Source organism: Lynx canadensis, chromosome A2, assembly GCF_007474595.2.
Source record: "Lynx canadensis isolate LIC74 chromosome A2, mLynCan4.pri.v2, whole genome shotgun sequence".
In the NCBI taxonomy this organism is placed as follows: Eukaryota; Metazoa; Chordata; class Mammalia; order Carnivora; family Felidae; genus Lynx; species Lynx canadensis.
In genome coordinates, this window is record NC_044304.2 from 160,912,647 (window position 1) to 160,940,259 (window position 27,613).

Sequence of the window (27,613 nt, forward strand, 5' to 3'; positions counted from 1 at the left end):
CCTTAATTACCTCTGTAAAGGCCCTATCCCCCAAATATAATCACACTGGGGGTTAGTCTTCAACGTAGGGATTTGGGGGCGACGCAGTGCTTTCCAAAACACCAAAGGATTCAGGTTTCTGTACGCTCACCTTAGCCCTGTTTAATTTATTCCAAGTCTGTACTTCTGTAGAATTTTGTTTATAATAAATAACAGTAATAACGACAGCTACCATTAACTGAGCATTACCACAAAGGAATGTATTATCCTCCGTTATTAATATGACCCTGCAAGGTGCTTATTGTTATGCTAATTTCACACGCCAGGAGACTGGAGCCCCAGAGGGCCTGGGGAGATCACACAGGCAGTGAGCAGCAAAGCCAATGTAGGAAAGTAGATCTTTGTTTTTGTTTTTTTAATTTTTTTGACATGTATTCACTTTTGAGAAACAGAGAGATAGAGCGTGCGTCGGGGTGGGACAGAGAGAGAGGGAGACACAGAATGGGAAGCAGGCTCCAGGCTCTGAGCTGTCAGCACAGAGCCCGACGAGGGGCTCCAACTCAGGAACCGTGAGATCATGACCCCAGCTGAAGTCGGCGCTTAATCAACTGAGCCACCCAGGCGCCCCTGAAAGTAGGTCTTTGTGACCACAGCTCATGCTTTCCTCACCCCCGTTTGCTGCCTCTGGTCTGTCACACTGTGCCTTGCGCCACAGCGTACCATGAGTGACGCTTGCCATTAACCCTCGGGCAAGAAGTAGGTCTCAGTCTCTTTAGCAATGCCTTTCCCAACACCTTGCACGTGTGAACCGGCCAGTGGCTTTGTGTTTCTCAGCACCATGCAGCAACTCCCCTTTGTACCCGTCCTTCCCCTCCCACCTGTTTCCCCCCACCTGCGGGCAGCACCCCCCTGCCTCTTTATCCTGAAGCCCTCTTCCCAGGGATATGCTCTTGGATACTCTTCCTTTTTTTTTTTTTTTTTTTTTTTTTTTTTTTTTTTTTTTCAATGTTTATTTTTTATTTTTGGGACAGAGAGAGACAGAGCATGAACGGGGGAGGGGCAGAGTGAGAGGGAGACACAGAATCGGAAACAGGCTCCAGGCTCCGAGCCATCAGCCCGGAGCCTGACGCGGGGCTCGAACTCACGGACCGCGAGATCGTGACCTGGCTGAAGTCGGACGCTTAACCGACTGCGCCACCCAGGCGCCCCGATACTCTTCCTTTTTTAAAGAAAAGTGTATTTATTTATTGTGAGAGAGAAAGAGAGAGAGAGAGGCAGGAGAAGGGGAGAGAGAGGGAGAGAAAGAATCCCAAGCAGGCTCCGCATAGTCAGCGCGGAGCCCGACAAAGGGCTCAGACTCCTGAACCTCAAGATCATGACCTGAGCTGGAATCGAGAGTCAGAGTCTTAATCGACTGGGCCACCCAGGCGCCCCTTGGATGCTCTTTCTGTTAGCTTCTCAGTGAAGTTATCCTGATGGCCCTATTTAAAATTGTAACCACCCCCACACCACTCCTACTCCTGATCGCACTTAACCCTACCTGACTTCTTTTTCTCATAGTGGACGTTACCTTCTAACACACAATGTACTTCACATGCTTATTGAGTTTATTGTTCAATTTTTCCCTTCCCCTCTGCAAGTTGATAAGCTTTCCAAGGGTGAGGACTTTCTAAAGACCTACCAAACATCTAGACACGGACTGGCTCATAGTAGATATGAAATAAATAATTATTGATGGGTACATTAGATTTCCCATGTGTAAGCCTTGGTGTGATTCCTTTCTGGGGTGAATGAATGGCCAGTCTCTCTAGGCAAGGATACTCTGGAATCCTACTTAGCTCCTTAGAAAAAGACTAAGCTCTGAGTTTGACAACATTGTATTTTTAGAATTCCTCTTGATCGTTATTTTCACCTGTTTTGCTTCATTTACTACCTGATTCTTTTTGCCCCAATCCTTTGTGCTTTTGGCGGTTGTATTATTCATTATGGGTAGATAAAGTCTTTTCATAATTAATCTTTAATTGCAATACTGGAATAGCATTTCACATGAAAAATGATTTACAAATTAAACCCACATCTCACCTTGGATAATTATCACAGGTCTGACTAATGTGCATAAAGCCCTCGCAAGGCAGGGAGCGCTCTCCAATGACAGTGTGTTGATTTTTTAATTAACAAAGGTTAAGTAGCATTTTTGCTTGCAGACCTACAATTTAAACTTCTGACATTTGTCACCAAAAAATATTTCTATAGAGCACATAAGTTGAACTGAAGTAATTATCACCAGTTCTAGTGTATTAACGTCTTTTGCATAACACATAATGACCATTTTTGGAACAAAACATTTTTTCCATCATATCGACTAGATCAGTAAAAGTACTTTCCAGTTCACTGACCCATTTAATAAATCAGGGGTCATCTAAGTAAGAAAAGTGCATAATTTATTTAGTTTTCTTTTATACAGAGAGAAATGGAGTATTCCATTTACCTGCTTTATAAATTAAGAAGAGGGAGTACAAAACCTTATGTAATGAATGCAACAAATAAAAATTAGAACACAGTCATATTTTATGGTCAATTAACAGAAGTGGGGGGAAGGTCAGGCAATGGTTCAAAGAAGTAAAGTTAGGAGAAACTGAGAGTAATTTACTGAAATAAAGAGACGGAGACACATAAACACAGAGGGAGGTTGTACATCACGAGCTGGACTAATTTAGAGCTGGAAGGAACCAGGGACAGAATCTAGTTCAAACCCCCTTTTTTATGGACAGGAAAACCTGATGCTGAGAGAGATTAAGTGACTTGATGAGACCCACGCACCTAACCCAGAATGGTCAACAGCCCTGATAGGGAGAGATATACAGACACAGAGGCAGAATGACTGATAGATGTAGAGCCTCAGAATGGCCATGACCAGAAGGAATCAAAGACAAAGAGGCAGAGAGACAGAAAAACCCCTTGAGGACTGTATACAGAAATAATTAAGTACATACACATAAATCTGTTTACCTTAGTGATATAATAAAAATATGATCTAACCTAGATTTATTTGTTCTGCCAACTGGACCTTTTCAAATATCCAAAAATTTTTTTTCGTCTTAACATTGAAAACACTCTTCTTCAAACTTGCAACTATTAGTAAGACCCATTAACTAGAAGTTATTTCTAAATTACAATACGTTCTGGGTAGATTGAAGATCACAGTGCTAAGAGAAGTAAAATCATAAAAGTGCTAGAAGAAAATATGGTTGAATAATTATATTATTTTGGATTGGGTTTATTATATTATTTTTAGATTAGGCTTTATAAAAGCTTAATACCAAAGGCAGAAATTGTGCAAATAAGAAAGATGGAGGGGACTATATAAACAACATAAACATTCATAGAGAAAAAGAAACACCATGTATAAGTTAAAGACACAGTCTAGAAGAATATAGTCGCCAAATTCATAACAGAGTTAAAGCCAAAAATACTGTTATTGATCAATAAGAAACATACCCTCTCCTATTTCCCCCAAATAGGAAAAGACATGAAGAACCAAAAACTAAGAGTGGTGAGAACATAAAAATGTATTCAGCTCACAGTGTTTGAAGAAATGCAAATTAAAACAATAAGCTCTTCTTCTTTTTTTTTTTTTAGCCTATAAATTCAAAAGCATTCTGCCAAGTATTCCAATAGACGTGGAAAAGGTGGGAACCTCATGCCCTACCCGTGAAATACAGATTGACAAATTCTTAGAGGAAAATGTGCTCCAAATGCTTTTAAAATGTATCTGCCTTTGTATCCAGCGACTGCACTTCTAAGAATTAATTCTAAGGACATATTGAACAAGTGTGCAAAGGTTTTTACAAGGGTATTTATTAGTGTCCTGTAAAATGAAAATGGGAGTGAGCTTAAAAGCCCAATGGTAGGAATGGCAAAATAAGTTACAGAGCATTCACAAGATGAGATGCTTCGCAGATGGCAAACGAGATGTTCCAGTTGTACGTTTATTGCTTGGAGAACGTTTTATGATATATTAAGTGCAAAAAGCAAATTTCAAACCAACGTGTATATCGTGCTCTCATTTCTTCCTTTGTTTTATTTTTTCACACATATGTATGTTCATAGCTAAAAGTAGAAAAGGCTATGTGCCGAAAGTAAAAGTAGTTATAGCTGAGTAGCATTCCAGATTCTCTTTTTCATCTTGCTTATCAGTGTGTTTATGGTTTCCGCACTGAAAAACTATTACGTTTGTAATAAGGAAAAGGGGCAGGAGATATTGAAAAACAATGATTTAAAAATTTCTGTGTATTTTGATAGGATATAATTGTCTTAATTGACTAGCAATGAAAATTTAAACGGCTAGGCGTTTATTGAACAAAAGGCCCTTTGGAAAGCCCTGACTGCAAAAGCGAAAGCCATGGTCACTAAAATGATAGACACCAAATTGAAATTTTAACACACGGATTGAAATTCTTCCAGATCATAGCAAAGGCCCAAATTCTCTTCAGCGCAGGGGTGTATGAAGCTGGGCTGACGAGCAGATTGCAAAATGGGAAATCCTTCAAAGTGGCTGTTTTTAATAACTTCCTTTGCCATCTACTATTCCAGAGCTTTGATCAAACAGAGCATTGGCCTCCCTTCAACTAATCCTCTACTCAATTATTTCATTTGATAATAAATAACAATCCCTGGAGAATCATCATTCAAACCTATGTACTACACAATGAGAGAATGCGAGGCTTGGGTTTATAAAGATAACAGAGCCAGTCACTTGCCATTTCAGGGCTGAGGATTTACAGACATAAGCAAACGAATACATCTCTGCGCCTAAAGCCTTTGATCCACCCGCCCTGTCCGATGAGTCCCCTCGATGGTGTGCTTCTTCTCAACATACCAGAATAAGTGATCAGAATCCATCCCCAGCTACCAGTCTCATCCAAACGCTGACAATCCAATTGATCACCCCACTTTTAAAGGCATCCCAGCCTATATCTCAGAAACATGTACATCGATGGGAGCACTGACCCTGAAGCCCTTCTTCTGCATTAAGGGGTCAACACAGAACAGAATACCATGTGCTCGAAATTAAGACAGAACTAACACAACTTTGCCACTGTGGAGCTATGACTCCTTGAGTAAACCTCTGAACTTTCCTAAGCTTCAGGCTTCTCATCTGTACAGTGGGGATAATGATGATAATGACCACCTCGCCAGGCTGTTGGGTGAATCGGGTCAATGACATAAGTAAGGTGCTTCGTAGAGTGCCTACTACATCGCCCTCAAGAGAAGGTCACTTTGTTAACAGTATTTTTTTCTAAATCCCCAGCAGATATTTCTTTTAATAATTTTAATGACCGAACATTTTATTTAATTTCCAGAAAAGTCATTACTCCAAGACGCAGACATGTATGTAAGCTTGAGCTCCTCCTTTTGTACCAGCTGCTTAAAAAAATCGTAGCCAAGGTTCTTCTAGACATAATTAAATTCACTTGTGATATAATGCTCCAATGACTCTATGAAATTTGTTAGGAATATTTTAATATTTTCATGCTCATGAGCCTCTGTCTAACGCTGTAACTTAGGAAATCACAGTGAAATGCTCTTTGTGCTATATGTCTTGCAATGGCATTTAGACAAAAGCGGTGAAATCTAACCTGACCTGGTAATAATTGTGGTATGGCTGACTTCCGTGTAAAATTATCAATTCCAACTTCTGACCACCTCAGAAGCCCTGGGAAGCCTTCATGTGAACTTCAAAGCCAAGTGTTTCCTAAGACAAAAACCAGGACCCAGGTCGTGTGGTCACATTTCAAATGGATTTATGCCTTCCAACTAATTGACTTGTTAGCTATGCTAATATATTCATGTTTCCCTGCCTCTTTATATTTCTTTCAATAGATAATGCTCTGGAAGTGAATGCCGTAAGATTAAAACAACAACAAAACAACAACAAAAAGAAACTTAGAGATTTCTATAAACTTCTTTAGGAAACCAGATTAGATTTCCAAAATGGCGTATATAATTTTTGTGTATCTCCAAACATCTTCTGTGGCAAATTTATGGCTTCTCAGAAGACAGCCTCTTTTCATTAGACATTGTGGCCTGAGGGGGAAAAGCTTCTAGCTTTTGCTGTTAGGCAGGGCCGGCTCGAAAGTGAGAATGCTGGCCGCACTTAGCAGCCTCCTTGCCTCCCGCCACTGGGTCCGGGAGCCACAGCAGAGGTAATCCCGTCTGAGCCCTGTGTCTTCTGTCGTTCCCAGGTGGTGCCGGGGGCCAGCAGGGTTTCCTGGGCTGCATCCGCTCCCTGAGGATGAACGGGGTGACGCTGGACCTGGAGGAAAGAGCCAAGGTCACGTCCGGGTTCAAATCTGGATGTTCGGGCCACTGCACCAGCTACGGGGCCAACTGTGAGAACGGGGGCAGGTGCCTGGAGAAGTACCACGGCTACTCCTGTGACTGCTCCAACACGGCCTACGATGGGACCTTCTGCAACAAGGGTAAGGCAGAGCCACTTTCCACGGCCGTTTTTACAGATAAACCCAAATCATCTATTTCGTGGTTTGTTCAACCGTCCACAGTGCGCTCTGTTCCGAGAGTAAGGTGTTCAGGATTCTTCTCCCGCCTTAGGTGAGAAGTCTCCCATTCATTCTCTGATCTCTGTCCATTCATTCTCTGAACCATTCATTGTCTGATCTCTGTCATTCGTTGAAAGGAGAGGAGCTCCGGATATGTGTGTGAGGAATCTCAGCCCAATTCCGGCAGACCACGCACGGGCTAGAACATCCCAAAGCAAATATCCCCATAACACCTTAATGGTGAGTGACAGAGTAGGTGGCCTCCGAAAGGTGGACTCAGGCCTGACCCTCCCACTCAGGGAGGTCAGAGGGGGTCTGTCGGCGGGCTCGAAGACTGATGGATTGTTGCTGTGGATCAGTCAGGACAGCCGGCAGTCCGGATGCCCGCCCCACCCCCCAGCCCTGGCTGCCAAGAGACTGGATTTGAGCTGGACTCACAAGGAAACCTGTGTGGCCAGTTAGTGTCACTTTCATTATTAGAACCCGGACTCACGATGCCTCTATGCGTGGTTCTCAGCCCGAGCCGAACTGCAGGAATGATCACCACCTCTGATCAGTCAGCTTCGAGCAGCTGTTACTGGTGCAGTAGTTCAGGCTTGAGTGAGTCTTTAATCCCTAATAAATCCTGCAGGGCCAATCAGCAGACTACGGGAGCCCAATGCATATACATGTTGTCATTCAAGATACACCCCGTGATTCTTCCGTGACTGGAAGAAATGCCCTTACCTGGTCTGTGGCTTCCGTTCCCATGCATAAACAAGAGGGACGGAGCCCGGGACAGCTGGCGCTTTGCCTAAGCTCCCCCTGAAATGCATGTAAATCACTCTTCCCTGTCTAAATGAATGTATAGTATTTGGGTAAAGTTTTCTGTAAACGGTCGGTATATCTCTTAATAAGAAGCTTTACATAAGTAGCCTATTCATACTCTCATGAATACATGGGGGGTGGTTTATGCTGGCATTATTCACACAAGATGCCACACAGAAGGAGGAATTGTTCCATAACATTCTCTGTACATCCAGGCTACTCTCTGGCGGTGCTACAATATGAGCATACAAATGAGGTCAGGCAGGGTTTGAGGAATGAGTGCAAGACAACAACAGAGGTGGAAAAGAACACCATTGCTGAATAATGGCATACCACGTTAACAGTGCTATTACAGGGCTTTTTTTCTGCTCGGAATAACACGGTTCCATGATTTTCCTGTGCCACACAATGGGATGGGTTTGCAGAACACATTAATTTTGCACTTGTAGAAATGACAGTCTTGCAATTACCATCCATTGTGCTCGATGCTAATTTAATGCAGTCATTCCATTGCCAAAGTGATGTCTGAATGCAATCAAGTAAGTCTTAATGCCTGGGAGATTCCACTACATAAGTACCAATCTAAAGAATATCATGATCCCCTCATTTTTTTTGGAGAGTTGGGTTAAACACAATGGCTCATACAAAACTTCTGGGGGTTAATAAGCAATATTCACAAATAGAAAGGCAGGAGCCAACGTTAGAGACAAAGCTAAACGAAGCTTGTGTGTTTCCCATGACATTATTTCAAAGAATTTACACAAAGGACACCTAAATATTCTCTTAATGTCTGTTTAGCAGGGCAAGTTTACGTTTGACTCAATTCAGGGCTTTAACAAAAACAAAAATAAAAGCCGAAAAACATATTTGGAAAGTATCCGTGGGCCTCTTTCTGAGTCAATACAGGTATCCTCTTGACCTGGGGAGAAAAATGGTAGTTCTGGTTGAAGGGAATCGAGCTTTATTTGCAAGCTCCTTCATGGACTTCATCTTCCCCGTGACGCCCCCAGCCAGGTGCCCCCTCTGTTTCTGGGTCACCTCCCAGGGAGACTCGAGCCGTGTGCAGCTCCTATAATCACACCCTTGCAGTGGGACCGTAGCCAAAAAACTCAACCTCTAGAGAGAGTGGCCACAGTCACCTGCCGAAGAGTGAGTTCATGCAAGTCCTTCGTGGGCCGTCCTTGGATAATACAGGTCTGCACTTGTGGATGTGAGGAGTGTTCACAACATTTTGCTAAGTGAATGAGGCAGGTCCCACTATACCATGGACACTCTGATTACATGTTTTTACAAAATCAGACACACGCACACACACACACACACGTGCGCACACACACACACACGCACACACGCACACGCACACAGGAGGAAAGCAAACTATAAGAAAACACACCAAAATAGTGACTTCCATTATTTTTAGGGGAGGTAAAAACCCTGTATTTACTTTCATTTCTGTGGTGCTATATTTTCTACTCTTTATACACCGACGTATTCTCTGACTTCCTCGTTTGTTCCTGTTTGGGGGAAGAACAGTACTAAGAGGCAGAGTTCTGATCAAAGGTCAACTGTCTCTGCTTGGACAATATCTAATTGTGAACCAGAAATCAGACACAACCTGACCATGCGATCTGGAACAGAGTAGCATCTCTGGTGAAAATTGCATAGAGTTAAATTGGCCTCGAAAGATTCATCTCTCACTGCACTGAACGGAGCCCAGCTCTTTACCCTGCTTGCGGGCACTAGAGGAGGGATTGCGTTGTTGGGGCCAAGGTGTATGAAAATAAAAACCTTGAGACATTTGTGTCACACTCAGCCACGCGCGAGGTGCACACTAGGACGGGCAAGGACCCAATGTAGCCAAGGGGGCAAACCAGCCAGGGGTCTCCCCGGGTATGAGGCCATCAGGGGAATGGTGGCAAACGGCACATGCTATTTAAATTCTCTGTTTCTCTCTCTTCCTCTCCTTCTTTCCTTCCTTCCCTACCCCCTCCCTCATTTCTTCCTCTCCCCTTCAGCTCTCGGCCCCCACCACCTCGATCTGCATCTACCTCCTCCCCCTCTCTCATTCTCGATCCCCCACACCCTGGGAGCACATTCCTTGTCTCAGCCTCTGTCTCTGACTCAATCCTTCCACCTCCCCTACCTACTTTCCCTATTTCTCTTTCTCTTCAGGAATATATGGCTGTGTTTGTAAATCAAATTACCATGAGCTGCCATGTCATTAAGCTCAGGAGGACAGGGCTGGATTCAAGCAACTCGCACCTGACGACTCCCTTTTGCTTTGTAGATGCTGCACTTTTACTCACGATCCCCTGCCAGCAAATCTATATACACGAGAAAGATCTTTTTGCCTTCCTGTAGCCTCTTATCAGGGAGGCTCCCAGCTTTCTTCAAATGTATCTATAAAGATTTGATCACCAGCTCAGGCATTAGCTCTCCCAGGGCCACCTGCATATTAATAAGTGTGCTGGCTTGGGGGGGGCGGTGCTCATGGTTCAGCTGTGGGTCTGGGTGTATCATCTCCAGGATCAGTGGGGACCTACACGGGGGACCAAATGGATGGTTGCCTGGCCATGCCAAGGCTAGTTTTCGCTAATTAGGCCCATTTCTTCTTAGAGAGTCAAACCCTAAAACCCTGGAAAATTTTATGACTATCAACCTCAGTTTTATTCAAACCAGAAATTACCCACATCTTTAGAAGCAAACTCTCTCTGTGTTTTTAAACCAGAGGCAAGAAAAAGCAGACCTGTAGTGTCTACAACAATTTCTATATTTAATTTTCGTAATTAAATGCTATAGTAGCTAAATAGTGTCCACCTCCCCCAAATTCACGTCCCCCGGGAACCTTAGAACGTGACCTTGTTTGGAAATACGGTCTTTGCAGATGTGATTAAGGCAAGGTCATACTGGGTTAGGGTGGATCCTAAATCCCATGAGAGCGACCTTAGAAGAAGAGGCCAGGACGCATACAGACACACAGTCACAAGGGAAAAGGCCACGTGAAGATGCAGGCAGAGGTTCAAGCGGTGCAGCCACAAGCCAGGGGACGCCTGGGCCACCAGAGGCCGGAAGAGGCAGGAGGGACCCTCCCCTAGAGCCTTCAGAGGAAGCGTAGCCCTGATATCACCTTCATTTTCGACTTCCACCCCAAAATTGCAAGAGAAGCAATTTCTGTGGTTTTAAACCACCCAATTGGTGGCACTTTGCAATGGCAGCTCCTGGAAACTAACGCACGTCCTAATAAAAGTCCTCAATGTTGGGGCTCCTGGGCGGCTTGGTCAGGTGAGCGTCTCACTCTCGATCTCGGCTCTGGTCATGAGCTCGAGGTTGGCAGGTCCAAAGGCCATGCCATGCTCTGTGCTGACGGTGTAGAGCCTGCTTGGGATTTTCTCTCTCTCTGCCCCTCCCCCACTCACGTGCACTCTCCCTCTCTCTCTCAAAATAAATATATAAACTTAAAAAAACACTTCAGTGTTTAATTCCTGCTGTGAAGACAGCTGACATTCGCTGAGAACTTACTATGGGTTGAACGGTGTGCTAAGCTCTGTGATGGTGTTAACATCACCTAATACTCATGACAACCCTATGAGGTAGGTGCTATTATTATCATCCCCATTTGACAGAGAAGGAAATTGAGACACAAATGGGTGTAGCAACTTGGCCAGTGCTCACAAGGCACGAAGTAGGAAGACTGGGGTTTGGATGCAGGCATTTGACTGGAAGTTCGCATTCTTCACCGCTGGGTAGTATTGCTTCTCACCAAGGCTTGTTCCTTCATGTAGGTTGATACAAAACTAAAGACAGAACCCCAAATCTTAAAGCTTTTTAGTTATTGTGATTTGGTATTAAAAAAAAAAAGCAGAATTTTAGGGGCGCCTGGGTGGCTCAGTAAGTTAAGCCTCTGACTTCCGCTCAAGTCATGATCTCGCAGTCCCTGAGTTCGAGCACCATGTCGGGCTCTGTGCTGACCGCTCAGAGCCTGGAGCCCGCTTCGGGTTCTGTGTCTCCCTCTCTCTCTGCCCCTCCCCTGCTCTCACTCTATCTCCCCTCTCTCAAAAATAAACATTAAAGAATTTTTTTTTTAAAAGCAGAATTTTATTGGATGCAGAATATATCACAAAATTTTTTTAGGATACAAGATCCGAACAAAGACTTTCCCTCTCTTTCTTGTTTTGTAGGGGTGGGAACATATAGGTGTAATCTGTATTTATTGATTGATTCATTTGTTTAGTAAGCATTCAGCGAATACCTAATGTGTCTGAAAGCCTTGAATGTGTGGTTGAGTCTGACTACATTGAAATTTTCAAAACATTCCAATGGTTTATTGCTACAGAAACAGGGAAATCTACAGTGTATGAAAGCAGTGGATGTGAATTAGCTGTCACCCAGGCTGCTGCAAACACTTCTTCATTATGATCCCTTCACCGCACCAAGTTTAGCAAGAATTTATCATCCAGAGACACAAAAATATCCCCTAATTCACTCGTCTGCACTTTTTTCCTATAAAAATTTTCACGTTCGTCTGCCAAACCAGAATTGCAGTTGGAAAAATACATACCTTTAAATAGTCTGAAGCCATTTTCTGAGTTTAGGGAGTTCTGTTTGCTTCTCAAACATTCGTTTGTTGGTCGCTCAGATAAAGGCCAAAATTAGAGGGAGCATGGTCCCAGGACTGCAGAGCGACTGAGTGGTGGACTAGAGGTCACCACCATCATTAAAGTCGCTGGAGCACACACCGCCTCACTGTGGTCGTGCGACGTCTCCTGCTCTCCAATGAGTCTCCTGACTCTGACTTGACATTTCAAGACCTGTATTGTTAACGTGATAGAAGAAACTGGTCATGGCCATCTCAGACCCCACATAGAAAATGGATGACGGACTTGAATGTGAGTTTGAATCCAGCTTCCACACTTGCGGGTTCTGTAACCTTGAGCAAACTCTTCAGCTCCCCTTGGCCTCATCTTCAGAACTACAAAACACCCGCTTCTTAATTCCACCGTGAGCATCGCATGGAATGGTGTGAACAGCTTTCCAAATAGACAGTCTGGCACATCAGTCCAACAGCAGATGTCACTTTCCATTCTCAACACTCCTTCTTTTTTTTTTTTTTTTTTTTTGCTGGTGTTGTTGTTTTCACTTTAAATCATGTCGTTCCTTAGTCCTTCCCTAAAAGCTTTAAATGTCAGATGCCTGACTGGCATCATTCGATTACCTCCGAGTACTGGCTTGCCACTCTGCTACTTCCGGAGCAAGGCCAGTGTCATAAAATGTCCGTTCTACTTAATTATGGTCATGGTAACAGTATTCTGAAGGTGGAAATGTAGTGTCCACACCTAAACCCTGATGTACTGAGGAATATGTAGTGATTCTGGAAGGTGTAATTGGAGGATTGGAGGCAATCATCCGTGCATGGGGTCGTGCCTGGTTGTGCAGTTCCTGGTGCAAATTATCCACCCCTGTCAAGAGTCAGCTTGGGTCACCTCAGCAATGGCTGCGTCCCTTCCTCATACAAAGCCCAACCAGAGCCAGGCGAGCCCAAAAGAGTTCAGAACTCCGTTTTGCTGGAGGGAGGCCTCAGACACAAGTCCCAGGCAGACCTCGAGAGGAGAGAGGATTTCCATCGTGCCTCCTATCTCATGGAGGGTGGGAGGAGGCAGCTTTGCCCAAAGCACCGTGAAGATGGCACAAAGGCTACATCTCCATGACGCCAGGCACAGCGAGCAGAGTAAATCCATGGCCTGTTTTTCTGTTTTGTTTTGGGTTTTTTTTTTTTTTTTGAGCAGATTTGAAGATTTTGGGAAGGGGAAAGGGGGATGAATTAATAGAAAACCTTATGAACAAAGGGGAGAGAAAAAGAGGAGAAATACTGGAATTATGTACCGTAGAATCTGTCCCCTGTGTGGAAGGAACTAGGGTAAGCTGTTGGCGACAATGGCCTACCCACCCCTGTCTTCCTCCCAGCCTGCAGGAGAGTTTCGAACCAGCAGAGAGAGATGCCTTTCACAGGCTTCTTTTTCATTTCCAGTTTGAACAGGAGGCTTTGTAGGTTTGGATGAAGGCCCAAAAGCACAAGAATAGAATTCTTTTTCCCTTTCCTCTTAATGTGTTATTCAAGAGAAGAAAATATCCCTTCTCTAGGTTTCTTAAAACTTCAAACCTTAAGCTACAACTTAAAAATATCATAGAAACATAGGAAGATAATCTACTTAAATGTCTTAGAAAAAAAGAAGGAAAAAGTAAGAAAATACTTACGGGCAAAAAGCTCATAAATACTTAGGGATCAAAGAATAACCTTTTGACTTGATTCCAAAAGGCCAAAGCTGCAAAGATAGCTGGCACAACACTATCGGATTTCATGGTGGGCAAATACATTTCCCCTGGCCTGGGTGGCTCAGTTGGTTGAGCGTCCAATTTTGGCTCCAATCATGATCTCACGGTTTATGAGTTCGAGCTCCGCATGGGGCTGTGTGCTAACAGCTCAGAGCCTGGAGTCTGCTTCGGATTCTGTGTGTGTGTCTCTCTCTCTGTCCTTCCCCCACTCACTCTGTCTCTCTCTCTCTCTCTCACACACACACACACACAAATAAATAAAAACATTAAATTTTTTTAAGAATTAACACATTCATTTCCCCTGGCCTGGGGATTTTTGTAGGGTCCCAGGTATAAAGAAAAACCTGGCCAATTAACTTCCCTAGAGGAAAGGATTTAAAAACTCATTGGGTACATAACGCCTGGGTGGCTCAGTCAGTTGAGCATCCAACTTGGGCTCAGGTCATGAGCTCACAGGTCATGAGTTCGAGCCCCGCATTGGGTTCCCTGCTGTCAGTACAGAGTCCACTTCGGATCCTCCCTCCCCCACCCTCTGTCTCTCTCTGCCGCTCCCCTGCTCACACTCTCTCTCTCAAAAATAAATACACATTAAAAAAAAATCCAGAAGGTAAAGCAAGCCCTTTCTAAAACACTAAACATTCTAGAGAAGACAGTTTGGGAGGGCTTTTTTTCTTTTAATTCCGGTGTAGTGAACATACAGTGTTATATTAGTTTCAGGTATACAGTCTATTGACCCAACAAGTCTATATATTACTCAGTGCTCTTGAAGGTAAATGTACGCTTTAATCTATCTGTTTCACCCATCCCACACCACCACCACCACCACCCCTCTGGCAACCACCTGTTTGTTTTCTATAGTTAAGAGACAGTTTTTTGGTGTGTCTCTTTTTTTCCCCCTTTGTTTGTTTTGTTTCTTAAATTCCACATGAGTGAAATCATATGGTATTTGTCTTTCTCTGACAGCCTTACTTTGCTTAGCATTATGCTCTCTCTGGTTCCATCCATGTTGTTGCAAATGGCAAGATTTCATCCCTTTTTATGGATGAGTAACATTCCTCTCTGTGTGTGTGTGTGTGTGTGTGTGTGTGTGTGTGTGTGTCCCATCTCCTTTAGCCATTCATCTATCAGTGAACACTTGGGCGGCTCCCATGATTTAGCTATTGTAGGGGGTATAGCTCAGTGGTAGAACATTTGACTGCATAATTTAGCTGTTGTAAAGAATGCTGCAGTAAACACAAGGGTGCATATAGCCTTTCGATTTAGTGTTTTCTTATTCTTTGGGTAAATACCCAGTAGTGCAAGTACTGGATCATAGGGTAGTGCTATTTTCAGTTTTTTGAGGACCCTCCAAACTGTCTCCCACAGTGGCTGTACCAGTTTGCATTCCCAACAACAGTGCACAAGGGTTCCTTTTTCTCCACATCGTCGCCAGCACTTGTTTCTTGTGTTGTTGATTTTAGCCATTCTGACAGGTGTGAGGTGACATCTCATTGTGGTTTTGATTTGCATTTCCCTGATGATCTTATGCCGTGCCCAAAAATAAATTCAAAATGGATCAAGGACCTAAAAGTGAAACCTGAAATCATAAAAACCCTAGAAGAGAGCATAGGCAGTCATTTCTCTGACATCAGCCATAATAACATTTTTCTAGATACGTCTCCTGAGGCAAGGGAAACAAAAGCAAAAATAAACTACTGAGACTACATCGAGATAAAAGGTTCTGCACAGCAAAGGAAACAATTAACAAAACTAAAATACAACCGATGGAATGGGAGAAGGTATTTGCAAATGACATGTCTGATAAAGGGTTAGTATCTAAAATATATTAAAAACATATACAACTCAACACCAAAAGACCAAATAATCAATTTAAAAATGGGCAAAAGACATGAACAGTCATTTCTCCAAAGAGGACATCCGGATGGCCAACAGACACATGAGAACACAGTTTTTGGACTTTGCTTTAGGTATGGGATGAATAGCAATTTTTCAAATTCGTGTCATTTTCTAATACCCCACCAGCTTTGGGACCTTTTTGGATACAACCGATTTTTCCGTGTGTGTTGTTGAATGCTTTTATTCTTCATCCTTCCGCAATAAGCAGAACTCTAAATAATGTGAAGTTTACAAAACTAACGCTGTCACTTGCCATGGCTTCCGTTGAAACTCTATGTGTTTCTTTAGTGAACCTAAAAGGAACCAGTCTAATAATTGGTTTGCAGGGTTTTGCTCTTAAATCACTCACACTTTCAAGCGGGTTCATTCACCACAGTCCATATTTTCCTTGAGCACTTCACATCTGCAGGGCATAAAGACCTGCCCCTGACAAGCAGTTCTCTGCCCCACAACCTTTTTGCGTGCTCATCATTTCTAACAGGCAGCTCTGGCCTTAGCCGTTGGGCTCATTCTAAGCATCCTTTGGCTGGAGGAGATTTACTTTCTTCAGTGATCAAGCCTGGAGGTTTTTGAACTGACTTGTCAAATGTTTTTAATTGGCCCATCTTATAGATCAACCTGACTTTGACCTCATTTACATATCTTTCCCTCTATCAGTTGTGCTTGATTATAGTCATGGTGACTTAGGTAAGCGGATATTTTATTTTATTTTTTCTCCCGTTAAGGCCAAATCCACAGGAAGTGGAAATTATTAGGCCCATGTGAGTTCTCTGAGCCATCCCTTGCTTGGCATTTTAAAGGTATTATTTTCATGAGGTCTGGACACATGATGAAGTGATGAGTTCACTAAAAATAAGGTGGCTTCTAAACTTCCATAAAGCAAAGATTCTCAATTGAATTGAATTATTGGCAGTAAAAATTAACAGGTCCATGTGCTGTAGGAGTGAAGTAATGTCAGGGAGCTGATCATTAGTAATAATTTAATTTCTTCACATGCACGGAGCACAAGTTTAGTGTAATGTGGGAAGACCTACTAAAAGCTTACTATGTGGGAAGCAGTGAATTGACAGAGATGAATGAGACCAGGCTTGGAATGAAGTGGAGGTGATTGACCCAACTGCAATATAAAGGAAAAACGAGACAAAGTGCTGAGTGAAGCCTACATATGGAACCAACCCATTCTGAAGGTTCTAACGGTAAAGCCACTTTTAAAGTCTCATCAGCGTGGCTAATCGTAGCGGGTCTCAACCTAATTCTGGGGCCAGGAGTTTGACTAAGGGAGAAGACTCTTTAAAAAATGTTTTTCATGAATGAATCTCAAGTCTAAGGATTTAAGAAACCCTATGAATCTCAAATATAACAAAAATAAAACCACTTAAACATATATTATTAAAACCTAAAGAACTTAAAAGAGAATTTTAGGGGCACCTGGGTAGCTCAGTCAGCTAAGCATCCAACTCTTGATTTGGGTTCAGGTCATGATTTCATGGTTCCTGAGATCGAGCCCCCTGTCAGGCTTCGTGCTGACAGCTTGGAGCCTACTTGGGATTCTTTCTCTCCCTCTCTCTCTCTCTCTGACCCTCCCCAGCTCACAAATGTGCATGCTTTCTCTCTCTCTTTCTCTCTTTCTCTCTCTCTCTCAGAAATAAATAAACATTTATTTTATTTTTTAAGTTTATTTATTTATTTCTGAGAGCAAGAGAAAGTGCGCGCTTGTGAGCTGAGGCGGTGCAGAGAGAAGGAGAGAGAGAATCTTAAGCAGGCTCTGAGCTATCAGCATGGAACCCTACTGAGGGCTTGATCTCAGGAACTGTGAGATCGTGACCTGAGCCAAAATCGAGAGTTCAACGCTTAACTAACTGAGCCACCCAGGCACCCCAATAAATAAACATTTCAAAAAAAATAAATAACTAAAACAATTTTAAAAACATCCCAATTAAAATGTTTGTCTCTGAAACAATATTATTGATATTTATAAGAAGTGTTTACCTGCTTTTAATGTTACAAAATTTGATTGGACAAAATATTTTAGGATTCAGATCATTTTAACCCCTTCAATTTATACCCCACTAGCCAATAATATTTTGTGAAGTTTGCTTCCTTTGTTTTTAATAGGGAAAGAACAGGGAACTTTAAAAATGGGCCAGGGGCACCTGGGTGACTCAGTCAGTTGAGTGTCTGACTCTTGCTTCCAGCTCAGGTCATGATCTCCTGGTTTCGTGGGTTTGAGCCCTGCATCAGGCTCTGAGCTGGCAGCTCTGAACTACTTCGCATTCTCTCTCCCTGTCTCTCTGCCCCTCCCCTACTCGCACTGTCTCTGTCTCTTCTCAAATAAATAAAACAAAAATTAAATAAATAGATAAAAGTTTAAAAATGGGCCAAACACCTCACCAAAGAAGATAGACAGATGGCAAATAAAGCATATGAAAAGATACTCCACATCCTATGTCATCAGGGAAGTCCAAGTTGAAACAACAAGGAGATACCTCTACACATTTAGAAGAATGGCCAAAATCCAGAACACCGACAACACCAGATGCTGATGAGGATGTGGGGCAACAGGAATTCTCACTCATTGCCCGTGGGAATGTGAAATAGTGTAGTCCCTTTGGAAGACAGGTTGGTGCTTTCTTAGAAAACTAAAAATACTTTCACCATAAGATCTGCCAATCATGCTCCGAGTTTTTACCCAAATTCAAATTCAATTCCATTTACCCAGAGGAATTAAAAACTTAATGTTCACTCAAAAACTCTACATGGCTGTTTATAGCAGCTCGACTCATAATTGCCAAAATTTGGAAGCAACCAAGATATCCTTCAGTGGGTGAATGGACAAACAGGTACGGGTACATCCAGACAATGGAATATTATTCAGCATTAAGAAGAAATGAGTTATCAGATCATAAAAAGACACAAAAGAAACTTAAAGGCATATTACCAAGTGACAAAAGCCAATCTGAAAAGGCTACGTACTGTATGATTTCATCTACATGACATTTTAGAAAAGACAAAACTATGGAGACAGTAACAAGATCAGTGGTTGCAAGGGATTGGGGGGAAGGGAGAGAGGGGGTAGGTAGGTGGAGCACAGAAGATTTTGAGAGCAGCAAAATACTCCGTACAATACTATATTGATGGACACATGTCATTATACATTTGTCCAAACCCGTAGGATTTGGATGGGTTCACCAAGAATGAACACTAATGTCAGCTATGGACTTTGGGTGATAACGATGTGTCATTGTGGGTTCACTGATTGTAACAAATGTACTACTCTGGTGGGGGACGTTAATAGTGGAGAAGTCTACCCATATGTAGGTATGCAGGTGGCATATGGGAAATTTCTATACCTTTTTCTCAATGTTGCTGTGAACCTAAAACTGCTCTTTAAAAAAGCAGGGGGTGGAGGGCTTTAAAAAAGAACAGGAATTTTTTTCCATTTTCCAAAACTGTGTTCTCGTCCTTTCAGTTTTTGCCCTCACCCCGAGAATTGTATATGTGTCTAATGGGATACCCCCTTTCTGTATTCCTATTTTAAACATACCCCTTTAAAGATACCACTTCGAAGATCAGCACGTTGATGTGTAATTAACACCTGATCCCTGCTATTTTGTTAAAGGGGGTCTTCTAAGAACTCTGTTAACTTCAACACTACAGGATTTTATTTTGATATCCTCAAGTTCAGACTTGACTAATGCAAACTTGCTACCTTTCAACTTGTACAAATGACTTATCATTTTCCGCACCCATGGACAATTTTACTTCCTTTGTTCCTCCCTAAGGAGAAGGTCAAGAGTAGCTTAAAGTAGGATCCCCATTCAGGGCCCTTTGTGAATCATTCTCTCTACAACCCTCATGATGCCAAAATATTCTTTCAAACCCTCTGTTCCAATCCACTCTATTCACACAAACAACATTTGTTTTTTTTTTTAATGTTTGTTTTTGAGAGAGAGAGAGAGAGAGAGAGAGAGAGAGATAATGAACAGGGGAGGGACAGAGAGAGAAGGGAACAGAGGATCCAAAGTGGGCTCTGTGCTGACAACAGTGAGATCGTGACCTAAACCGAAATCGGACGCTTAACCGACTGAGCCACCTAGGCGCCCCAAACAAACAACACTATTCTCAACTAATTTCATTTTTTTAAAAAAGGAATCTGGACTTTCTTACTATTTCTCAGTTAAAGAGGGAAAATTAACAGTATTTACAACAATGGAGCAAGAATACCTGAAATTCCAATTTCAACATTATTGAAAACAAAATTGGACAGTCAGACCACTCTCTTGGCATTCGGTTGCTTTTAAATTTCATTAATTACATAAAATGTATCATTCACAGGATTGCGAGGATCAAATGAACTGGTGTATGTAAAAGTACGTTGAAAAACACTGATCTTATGAAAATGCAAATTATCATTAAGGCTATCAATCACGACGCCAGAGGTCCTGGAGTCCAGGTCTCTTGCTAAAGAGGAGGTATGACGGGTTGCCATTCAAAAGCCACCAGAAAACCCTATACAGGACTTTGCCATCCACACTGGTGGTGTTACCTGACTGACGGCAGAGAGTTGTGCCTTCCATGCCCATGTCTCTGCACCACAATGTCCCGTATTATCTGGAAGCTCAGGGATGACAAAGTTCAGCAGATATTAGACCTCAGATTTGGAATCTTCCACAGCCTGCCTTCTTTGTCTAGCTCTGAAGTACCAGGGCACTGGTTACATTCCTGTCTGTATCATAGAATTGTCATGAATCATTTGGCCTGGAACAGCATTAAAGCAGCAAGCACATTTGAGATTAAATGAGAATGGATTCTGAAGGCTCCTCTTGGGGTTATTCGTGAGGTCTTTAGAAAAGAATGTTGGTTCCTTGAATCCTTACAGAATTTCAAAAAATGAAAAGTGACTGCTGCGTTCTAGAAACCCCATCTAAAATTTTCCCTTAATCTCAGGTGATTAATGGTCTCTCTGCCCCTCTGTGCCCTGATTAAGGGTGACAACTCCAGTTCAGATGATCAATCTGGGTATGAGTTTAATCAAATGTAGCCTAAATATTTGCACAAAGTCATTGCCAGCCACTTCTTAGATTTCAGAGTCAGAGATTAGTAAGATTATAAGTAAAATGCTTTCTAAAACTTTACCTTTGAAGTAATCTAGTTTAAATCCCTTTTGAATGGCTCTGTTAACCTGTTGGCTTTTATAATTCCTTATAATGGAATCTTGTTAATTCAGTCAAAAATGTAAGTTAAGTCAGGTGAATCAACTTAAAACTTGAAGTTATAAATCAACTTGAAGTTATAAATTGCAAACACATTGATATTCCTACTAAACAGGCAAAAAATGTTATCTTCTATGACTTTTTACGGTATCCTACTGAATCAGAAGCCACATGTGGTTGTTACAGCACTTCCTAATTTCTTTAAAAATATCAAGGGCTCTTTCAAAAAGTTTTATTTCTAAAAAAAAAGTTTTATTTCTATGGCCATGATGAATTTGTCATTATTCAGACTTTCAGCTTTGCCCTAACATTCAAATGTCATTGGGTTCCTTATTTCAATACTTTCTTCAGTTACTCATAAATTGTTCAGAGTTCGTGAAGCTCTTTTTTTTTTGTCACAAAATCAAAGTAGCTCACGGTTGGAGAGGATATTATGTTCTCTTCAACTGACATTTATTGAACACCTCATTTTATGCCAGGCACTAAACTAAGTAGGTTCCCATATCTTACCTTATTAATCATCACAGCAATTTTAAGATGTAGGTGTTAGTCCCCTATTTTTATAAATGAGAATGCTAAGACTCCCAGAGGTGAAGTTTATTATCTACACTCACCTGGCTAGTCAATGACAGATCGGGATTACAACTGGGGAGCCCTGGCACCTTATATAATATCCAAAATAGTGTCTTCTTTATAACACACTCACTCGATGGGATCCAGACTGTGCTTGATAGGTCTCAGGACCACGTGAGTCAGCTCATTCCACATTTAGACTTTTCTGGCCACCGGAAAGTTTTCTTTTATCCTGTACCATCATCTCTACTAAAAATGGGAAATAGCTTTAGACACAGTGGAGGTCAGACTCTGGGTTCAAATCCCTATGCCTTTAAGAACTCAGGGACATCTGTGCACCTTCAGAATTCACAACTCCAAGGAGACAAGTAAAATCGCCTAACCTGAAGCTTGACACAGAAGAGGTATTTAACAGCTGATAAATTCCATAGTCTACTCTTTCCTTTACTGACACCTTAATGATATGCTCTGGGGACAAGGATGGCGTATGGTCACTGGCCCACTTTGCAGTTACTGTTCTCCCAACACCCCAGAAAGCCTTAAAATAATCACAAACTCTCAATAATATGAATTTTACAAAATAACACTCTTTATCTTTTCTCACATATGAGCTCCACGACTCAGCTGAAACTCTTTACACTTCTTTTCTTCCATGAATCTAAAAAGAACCAGTCTAACAAATTGGCTTTTAAATGTCTTTTACTTTTAAAAGTCTCACATTTTCAGCTCCCCTGCAAGCAGGTCTGTTCCCCCATGTCCACATTGCCCTTGACTATTTCATCATGTCTACAGGGCATACTTCCCTTAGTAGTTGTCCCATATAAATGGCAAGCTAGTGAGTTCCATGGACAGCAGTGAATACATCGTGCCCGATTTGTCTTTCTCTTTCTATCATCCCAACCTGAAAGCTGAGCAAAGGCCTAAGGCCCCAAAGTTCTGAATAATTTTTCCTTCTTTCATTGCCTCATTTCCTGGGGCTCTCTGTGTGTGGCTGATCGAGGAAACACATACATGCACACACACACACACACACACACACACACATGTGCACGCACACAGACAGCAGGGTCAGAACAACAATTTGACTGGGCTTGTCCATTTCTAACTATAAGTCTCAGACAACAAGATACAAGATATTTCTTGTGTTGTTTAGGGCATCACCCACACACCTTGTCCATGATTCTGTGTTAATAGTGGAGAGTACCTTACTCTCCAAATACACAAAGTGACAAATGAAACAAGGGACATAGACAGTCTGACCAAATAAATTCTTGGACATGAGAGACCACTGTAGATTGCTTTATAACAAAGAAGGTGATTCACAGGGTAAATACAGGACATGCCCTGCGAGTTTTCTTACTGATGAAATTCATGCTTCGAATTGCTGATTGGTGGTCCCTGAAGGATTGCAGTAACTCTGTTCTAGTCTGGAGATTGCGTTATAGGTGATACACCTCTGATAACTGAAATTCCAAAAAAAAATGGGAATTACCAAAAACATAGCAACTACCAATAAATCGCTGCATCCATTTTTATAAGGAGACACGAATGTGGACACATTTCGCCAGCTACTACTGTCTCTCACGTCATTGCAGTTATTATAGACAGGAGCCCAGGCGACGGACCCTGAGCTTTTGGCCTTGGTGTGGCCCATGAGCCTTCTTTCCCACTACAGAGTCAGGCTCTGATCACAGCATGAGCCTCCCTTTCTCTGGCCAAAGAGTAATGTAAAAATTATAACACGCATTAAATATTTATCCTCGAGACAAGAGTAAAAGAATTCATAAGCCGAGACACAACCGGCGAGCATTCCAGAATGCAGAGTAGATGTCTTAGTCCATTTAGGCTGCTCTAACAAAATAGCACCAACAGGTGGCTTATCAACAACAGAAATCTGCTTCTTATCGTTCTGGAGCCTGGAAGTCCCAGATGAGAGAGACAGCATTGTCTGGTGAGAGTCCCCTTCTGGGCCACAGACTTTTCATTGTGTCCTCACTTGGCAGAAGGAGCTAGGGAGGTCTTGTGGGTCTCTTTTTATGGAGCCTTATAAAAGGAACATCAGTAATCCTGTCATTCAGGCTCCGGCCTCATGGCCTAATCATCTCCCAAAGGCCCCACCTTCTAACACTCTCACTTTGGGATTTTGGAGGTTTTTTTTAATGTCTATATTACTTATTTTTGAGAGAGAGCAAGGAGGGGAGGTGCAGAGAGAAAGGGGGACAGAGGATCCAAAGCAGGCTCCACGCTGACAGCAGAGAGCGTGATGCAGGGCTCCAACTCACGAACTGTGAGATCATGAGCTGAGCTGAAGTCGGATGCTTGACTTACTGAGCCACCCAGGTGCCCCTAACACTGTCACTTTGGATGTCAGGATTCCAACATATGACTTTGTGGGTGGATACAAACATTCAGACCATAGTAGTAGCCATTCTCTTCTATAAAAACAAATGATATAAGCAAATCTCTGCCACTGCCCCGTCTCTCCCCTTCAGATCGCTGACTCTTCCCCCATCCCAGCACACACACACATACACCCAAAGTCCCAAAGTGGCTCGCTACCGTCCTCATTACAATGGAGGGAATTGTTTTTAATTAAACTTTTGAAGCATCTCTTAGTTCAGAAGGAAGACATCGTGGAAAAAATAGGAGTAATTTAAAGAATGCATGACAGACCAGCTACTCTCCACCTAAAAGGATTTTCTTTGAACCACCTACTTGTCCATTTTCTTTCCTGTGGTTGGATAGTCAACTAACTAGAGCATCATTTGAGTGAGCGGCAGTGGGTCAAGGAGAAGGGCGAGACACCTGAATGTGGGTTGGATGGTTGAGGTTGTGTCCTCAAGGAGCCACGTGTCATTTAGGAGTGAGGAAGGCGTTGGGCAAGCTCTAGGGAAGTGGTTATGGTGAATTCTGGGAGGACATGAGTTGAGGAGCTTCAGAAGTGTCTGGGGGGGACGAGGGAAGCAATCAAAGATACCTCCCTTTCTTTCATGATCTTGCCTGAGGCCAGCCTTTTTCTGGCAGAGAGAGAGAAGAACCGTATCCTTGCTCCTTTTAGCAGGCTCCCTTGCTACTAAGATTCAGAATTCAGGATAGTGCTATAATTTAGTTACATTACCAAATAAATAATCTTTAGTTATTGGTCCATGTTAGAATATCGCACTATAGGAAAATGTATTTCAAGTTCCTAAAATCAATTTATATTATTATAATGTACTGTGCATCATTATGAACATAATATTAGCATATATAGCATAAACATTTTTCCTTGAAACCACTTGGTCTTCATACCCATTATTTAAAAAGACTACTTAATATTCCATCCAGTAGGTTTACCAAAATTTATTTAACCTAAGTATCTCACAATAGGGAAATGGCAATTTCTATTTCTGCTCTCGAAATTGTTTCCAATTTTTTATTGTAAATAATACTGCGGTAAATGTTTTTATAAATGGCATTTTGGTATTTTACATTATTTACTTAGGATGGATTGCCACGTGTGGAGAGGTAGCATTAGAGGGTATGAAATGTTTATGGTTTTTCATCTGTGGAGCCAATCTGATTTCCCAAACTCAATGCCAGCAAACGTGAGAAAGCCTGGTTCTCTGAATGCAGTCAGCACCGTTTTCTTTTTTCCCCTTTTTTCATTGTTGTGAAAATAACAAGCCAAAAATGGTTACCATTTTAATTTGCGCCTCTTTCCTGGAGAACAAAGAATTCAAGAGAAAAGTCCAGCAAAATGGATGCGCCTCCGAGAAAGGTCCACTGGGGGGCTACCAAGAGGCTGTTAGCACTGAGCACCACATTTAACGTGCTGAAATTCTCTCCAGGTTCAAAAGTTTCATTTGCTGATATCCTAGCATGGAGAGAATGGGGATTCCAACGGACACTAAGAGTTCATAAAAGACTGTGCAAAAATGGGGCGCCTGGGTGGCGCAGTCGGTTAAGCGTCCGACTTCAGCCAGGTCACGATCTCGCGCTCCGTGAGTTCGAGCCCCGCGTCAGGCTCCGGGCTGATGGCTCGGAGCCTGGAGCCTGTTTCCGATTCTGTGTCTCCCTCTCACTCTGCCCCTCCCCCGTTCATGCTCTGTCTCTCTCTGTCCCAAAAATAAATAAACATTGAAAAAAAAATTTAAAAAAAAAAAAGACTGTGCAAAAATGAGCTTTTAGAGGTCAGTTGGATATTATCTATCAAAACATAATTTTTATGGGGCACCTGGGTGGCTCAGTTAAGCGTCCAACTTCGGCTCAGGTCATGATCTCGCGGTTTGTGAGTTCGAGTCCCGCATTGGGGTCTGTGCTAACAGCTCAGAGCCTGGAGCCCCATTCGAATTCTGTGTCTCCTCCTCTCACTGCCCCTCCCATGCTCATGCTCTGTCTCTCTCTGTCTCTCCATAATAAATAAACGTTAAAAATTTTTTTTAATTAAAAAAAATAAAATTAAAAAAATGCAACTTTTATGTATTCTATTGAATTCAGGAATTATTCTCAAGAAATCCATCCTAGAGAAATACTAGTGTTATAGAAGTATAAATTCACAAGAATAGTCATGACAACATTTTGTGTGTCATAATGAAATATAGAGGAAAAAACTAAATATCCATCAATAAAGGAATTACTCTTGAATTGTGGTACATAACCATTAGAAAGAGTAAGATGGACATATTGATTCACATGAGAAAATATCCCTTCTATCAGTAAGCTTAAAAAAGCAGAATATGTAGGGATGCCTGGGTGGCTCAGTCGGTTAAGCATCCGATTTCAGCTCAGGTCATGATCTCACAGTTCGTCAGTTCAAGCCCGGTGTCAGGCTCTGTGCTGACAGCTCAGAGCCTGGAACCTGCTTCAGATTCTGTGCTCCCCCCCAACTCTGCTCCTCCCCTCCCTGCTATCTCTCAAAAATAAATAAACATTTACAAAAAGAAGCAAAATGTGTAGAGTTGGATTGTATTTATGTTAAAAACCCAGGCATGTTTGTGTGTGTGTTATAATACACACACACACACACACACACACACACGCACTACACACAAATGGGGTTGTTTTCAACATGAACAGAATTGGACTGTATACAAAGCAAAAGATACATATAATCCGTCCAGCCTTTTTCCAAGATTTTACAGACTGTTAGCCCTGGTTGCCTGCAGAGGTGATAAGACGTGAAGTATAGGACAGTTTTGACATTTTACTCTATAAAAGTTTACCTTTTTTGAACCATAACCATGTGTGATGTTTAAAAGCAAAAGTCAAATGAATAGATATGCTCCAACTCTCAGAAGGTTCTCATTTCCTAATTCCTAATGAAGGAAGGGTCCAGTCGCTTCACCGTTGCCCTATTGTAGCAAACTACAGTGAAATGGAACAATTTTCAATTTATTACTTGAATTCCATCTTTTAAAAAAAATTTTTAATGCTTATTTATTTTTGAGACAGAGACAGAGCACGAGCAGGGAAGGGGCAGAGAGAGGGAGACACAGAATCCAAAGCAGGATCCAGGCTCCAAGCTGTCAGCACAGAGCCCAACACCGGGTTCGAACTCACCAACTTTGAGATCATGACCTGAGCTGAAGTCGGACACTTAGCCGACTGAGCCACCCAGGTGCCTCTTGAATTCAATCTTTTATGTAAATTTTCCATTTATGCCCTTTGAGCACATTTATTTAATAAGCTATTTATTTATTAAGAAATTAAATGTTCCAGTTCCACATAAACACAGCCGATCGACCGCATCTATTTGCTTTTGCTTCACGCTAAAATCTCTGGGGAAGGACTTTTAAAAAAGGATCAAAGCGGTCAAGAGAAGACAGCAGCTTTTATAAAGGCCAGAAGCAAAAGGAAGAATAGACACTTAGTAGACAGAGGAAAGCTCGAGCCTCGGATGGTTGACGGAGAGGCTCAAGAGCAAGCAAGTTTGTGTGTCTGGCCCCCTGAAAGGTTCACACATGAGGGGCCCCAGGTACCTCAGAAAGACGGAGTTGAAAACAGAGGATTGCCTTCAAGTTTGTATAAAGAAGCCAATCTCCCCACCCTGTAGCTGGGCAACAACCCCAATGCCAAGTAGGGATGAAGATTGGCGGTTTGCTCCCTGAAGGGGCTGGATGCCAGAACAGTCCCTGTGGCCAAGGGCGGGGATGCCATCATGATCTCATGGGAACTAAGTGGAAGTTTCCATGCAGGCTTCCAGAATCCTGGCCACGATTCCTTCCAGGAATCCTCGCTGGGGAAAATGGTCATCCCTGGAGAGAAGGCCAGTGG

At 42.3% G+C, this 27,613-nt stretch overlaps 1 protein-coding gene across 1 annotated transcript in view; it reads left to right on the plus strand.

Annotated features, from left to right (window-relative positions):
* CNTNAP2 (contactin associated protein 2) overlaps positions 1-27,613 on the plus strand; it is a 1,395,900-nt gene that overhangs the window by 1,181,913 nt on the left and 186,374 nt on the right. Inside the window, 1 exon segment of the mRNA XM_032592507.1 lies at positions 6,225-6,461. Coding sequence (XP_032448398.1) covers positions 6,225-6,461 — 237 coding nt within the window.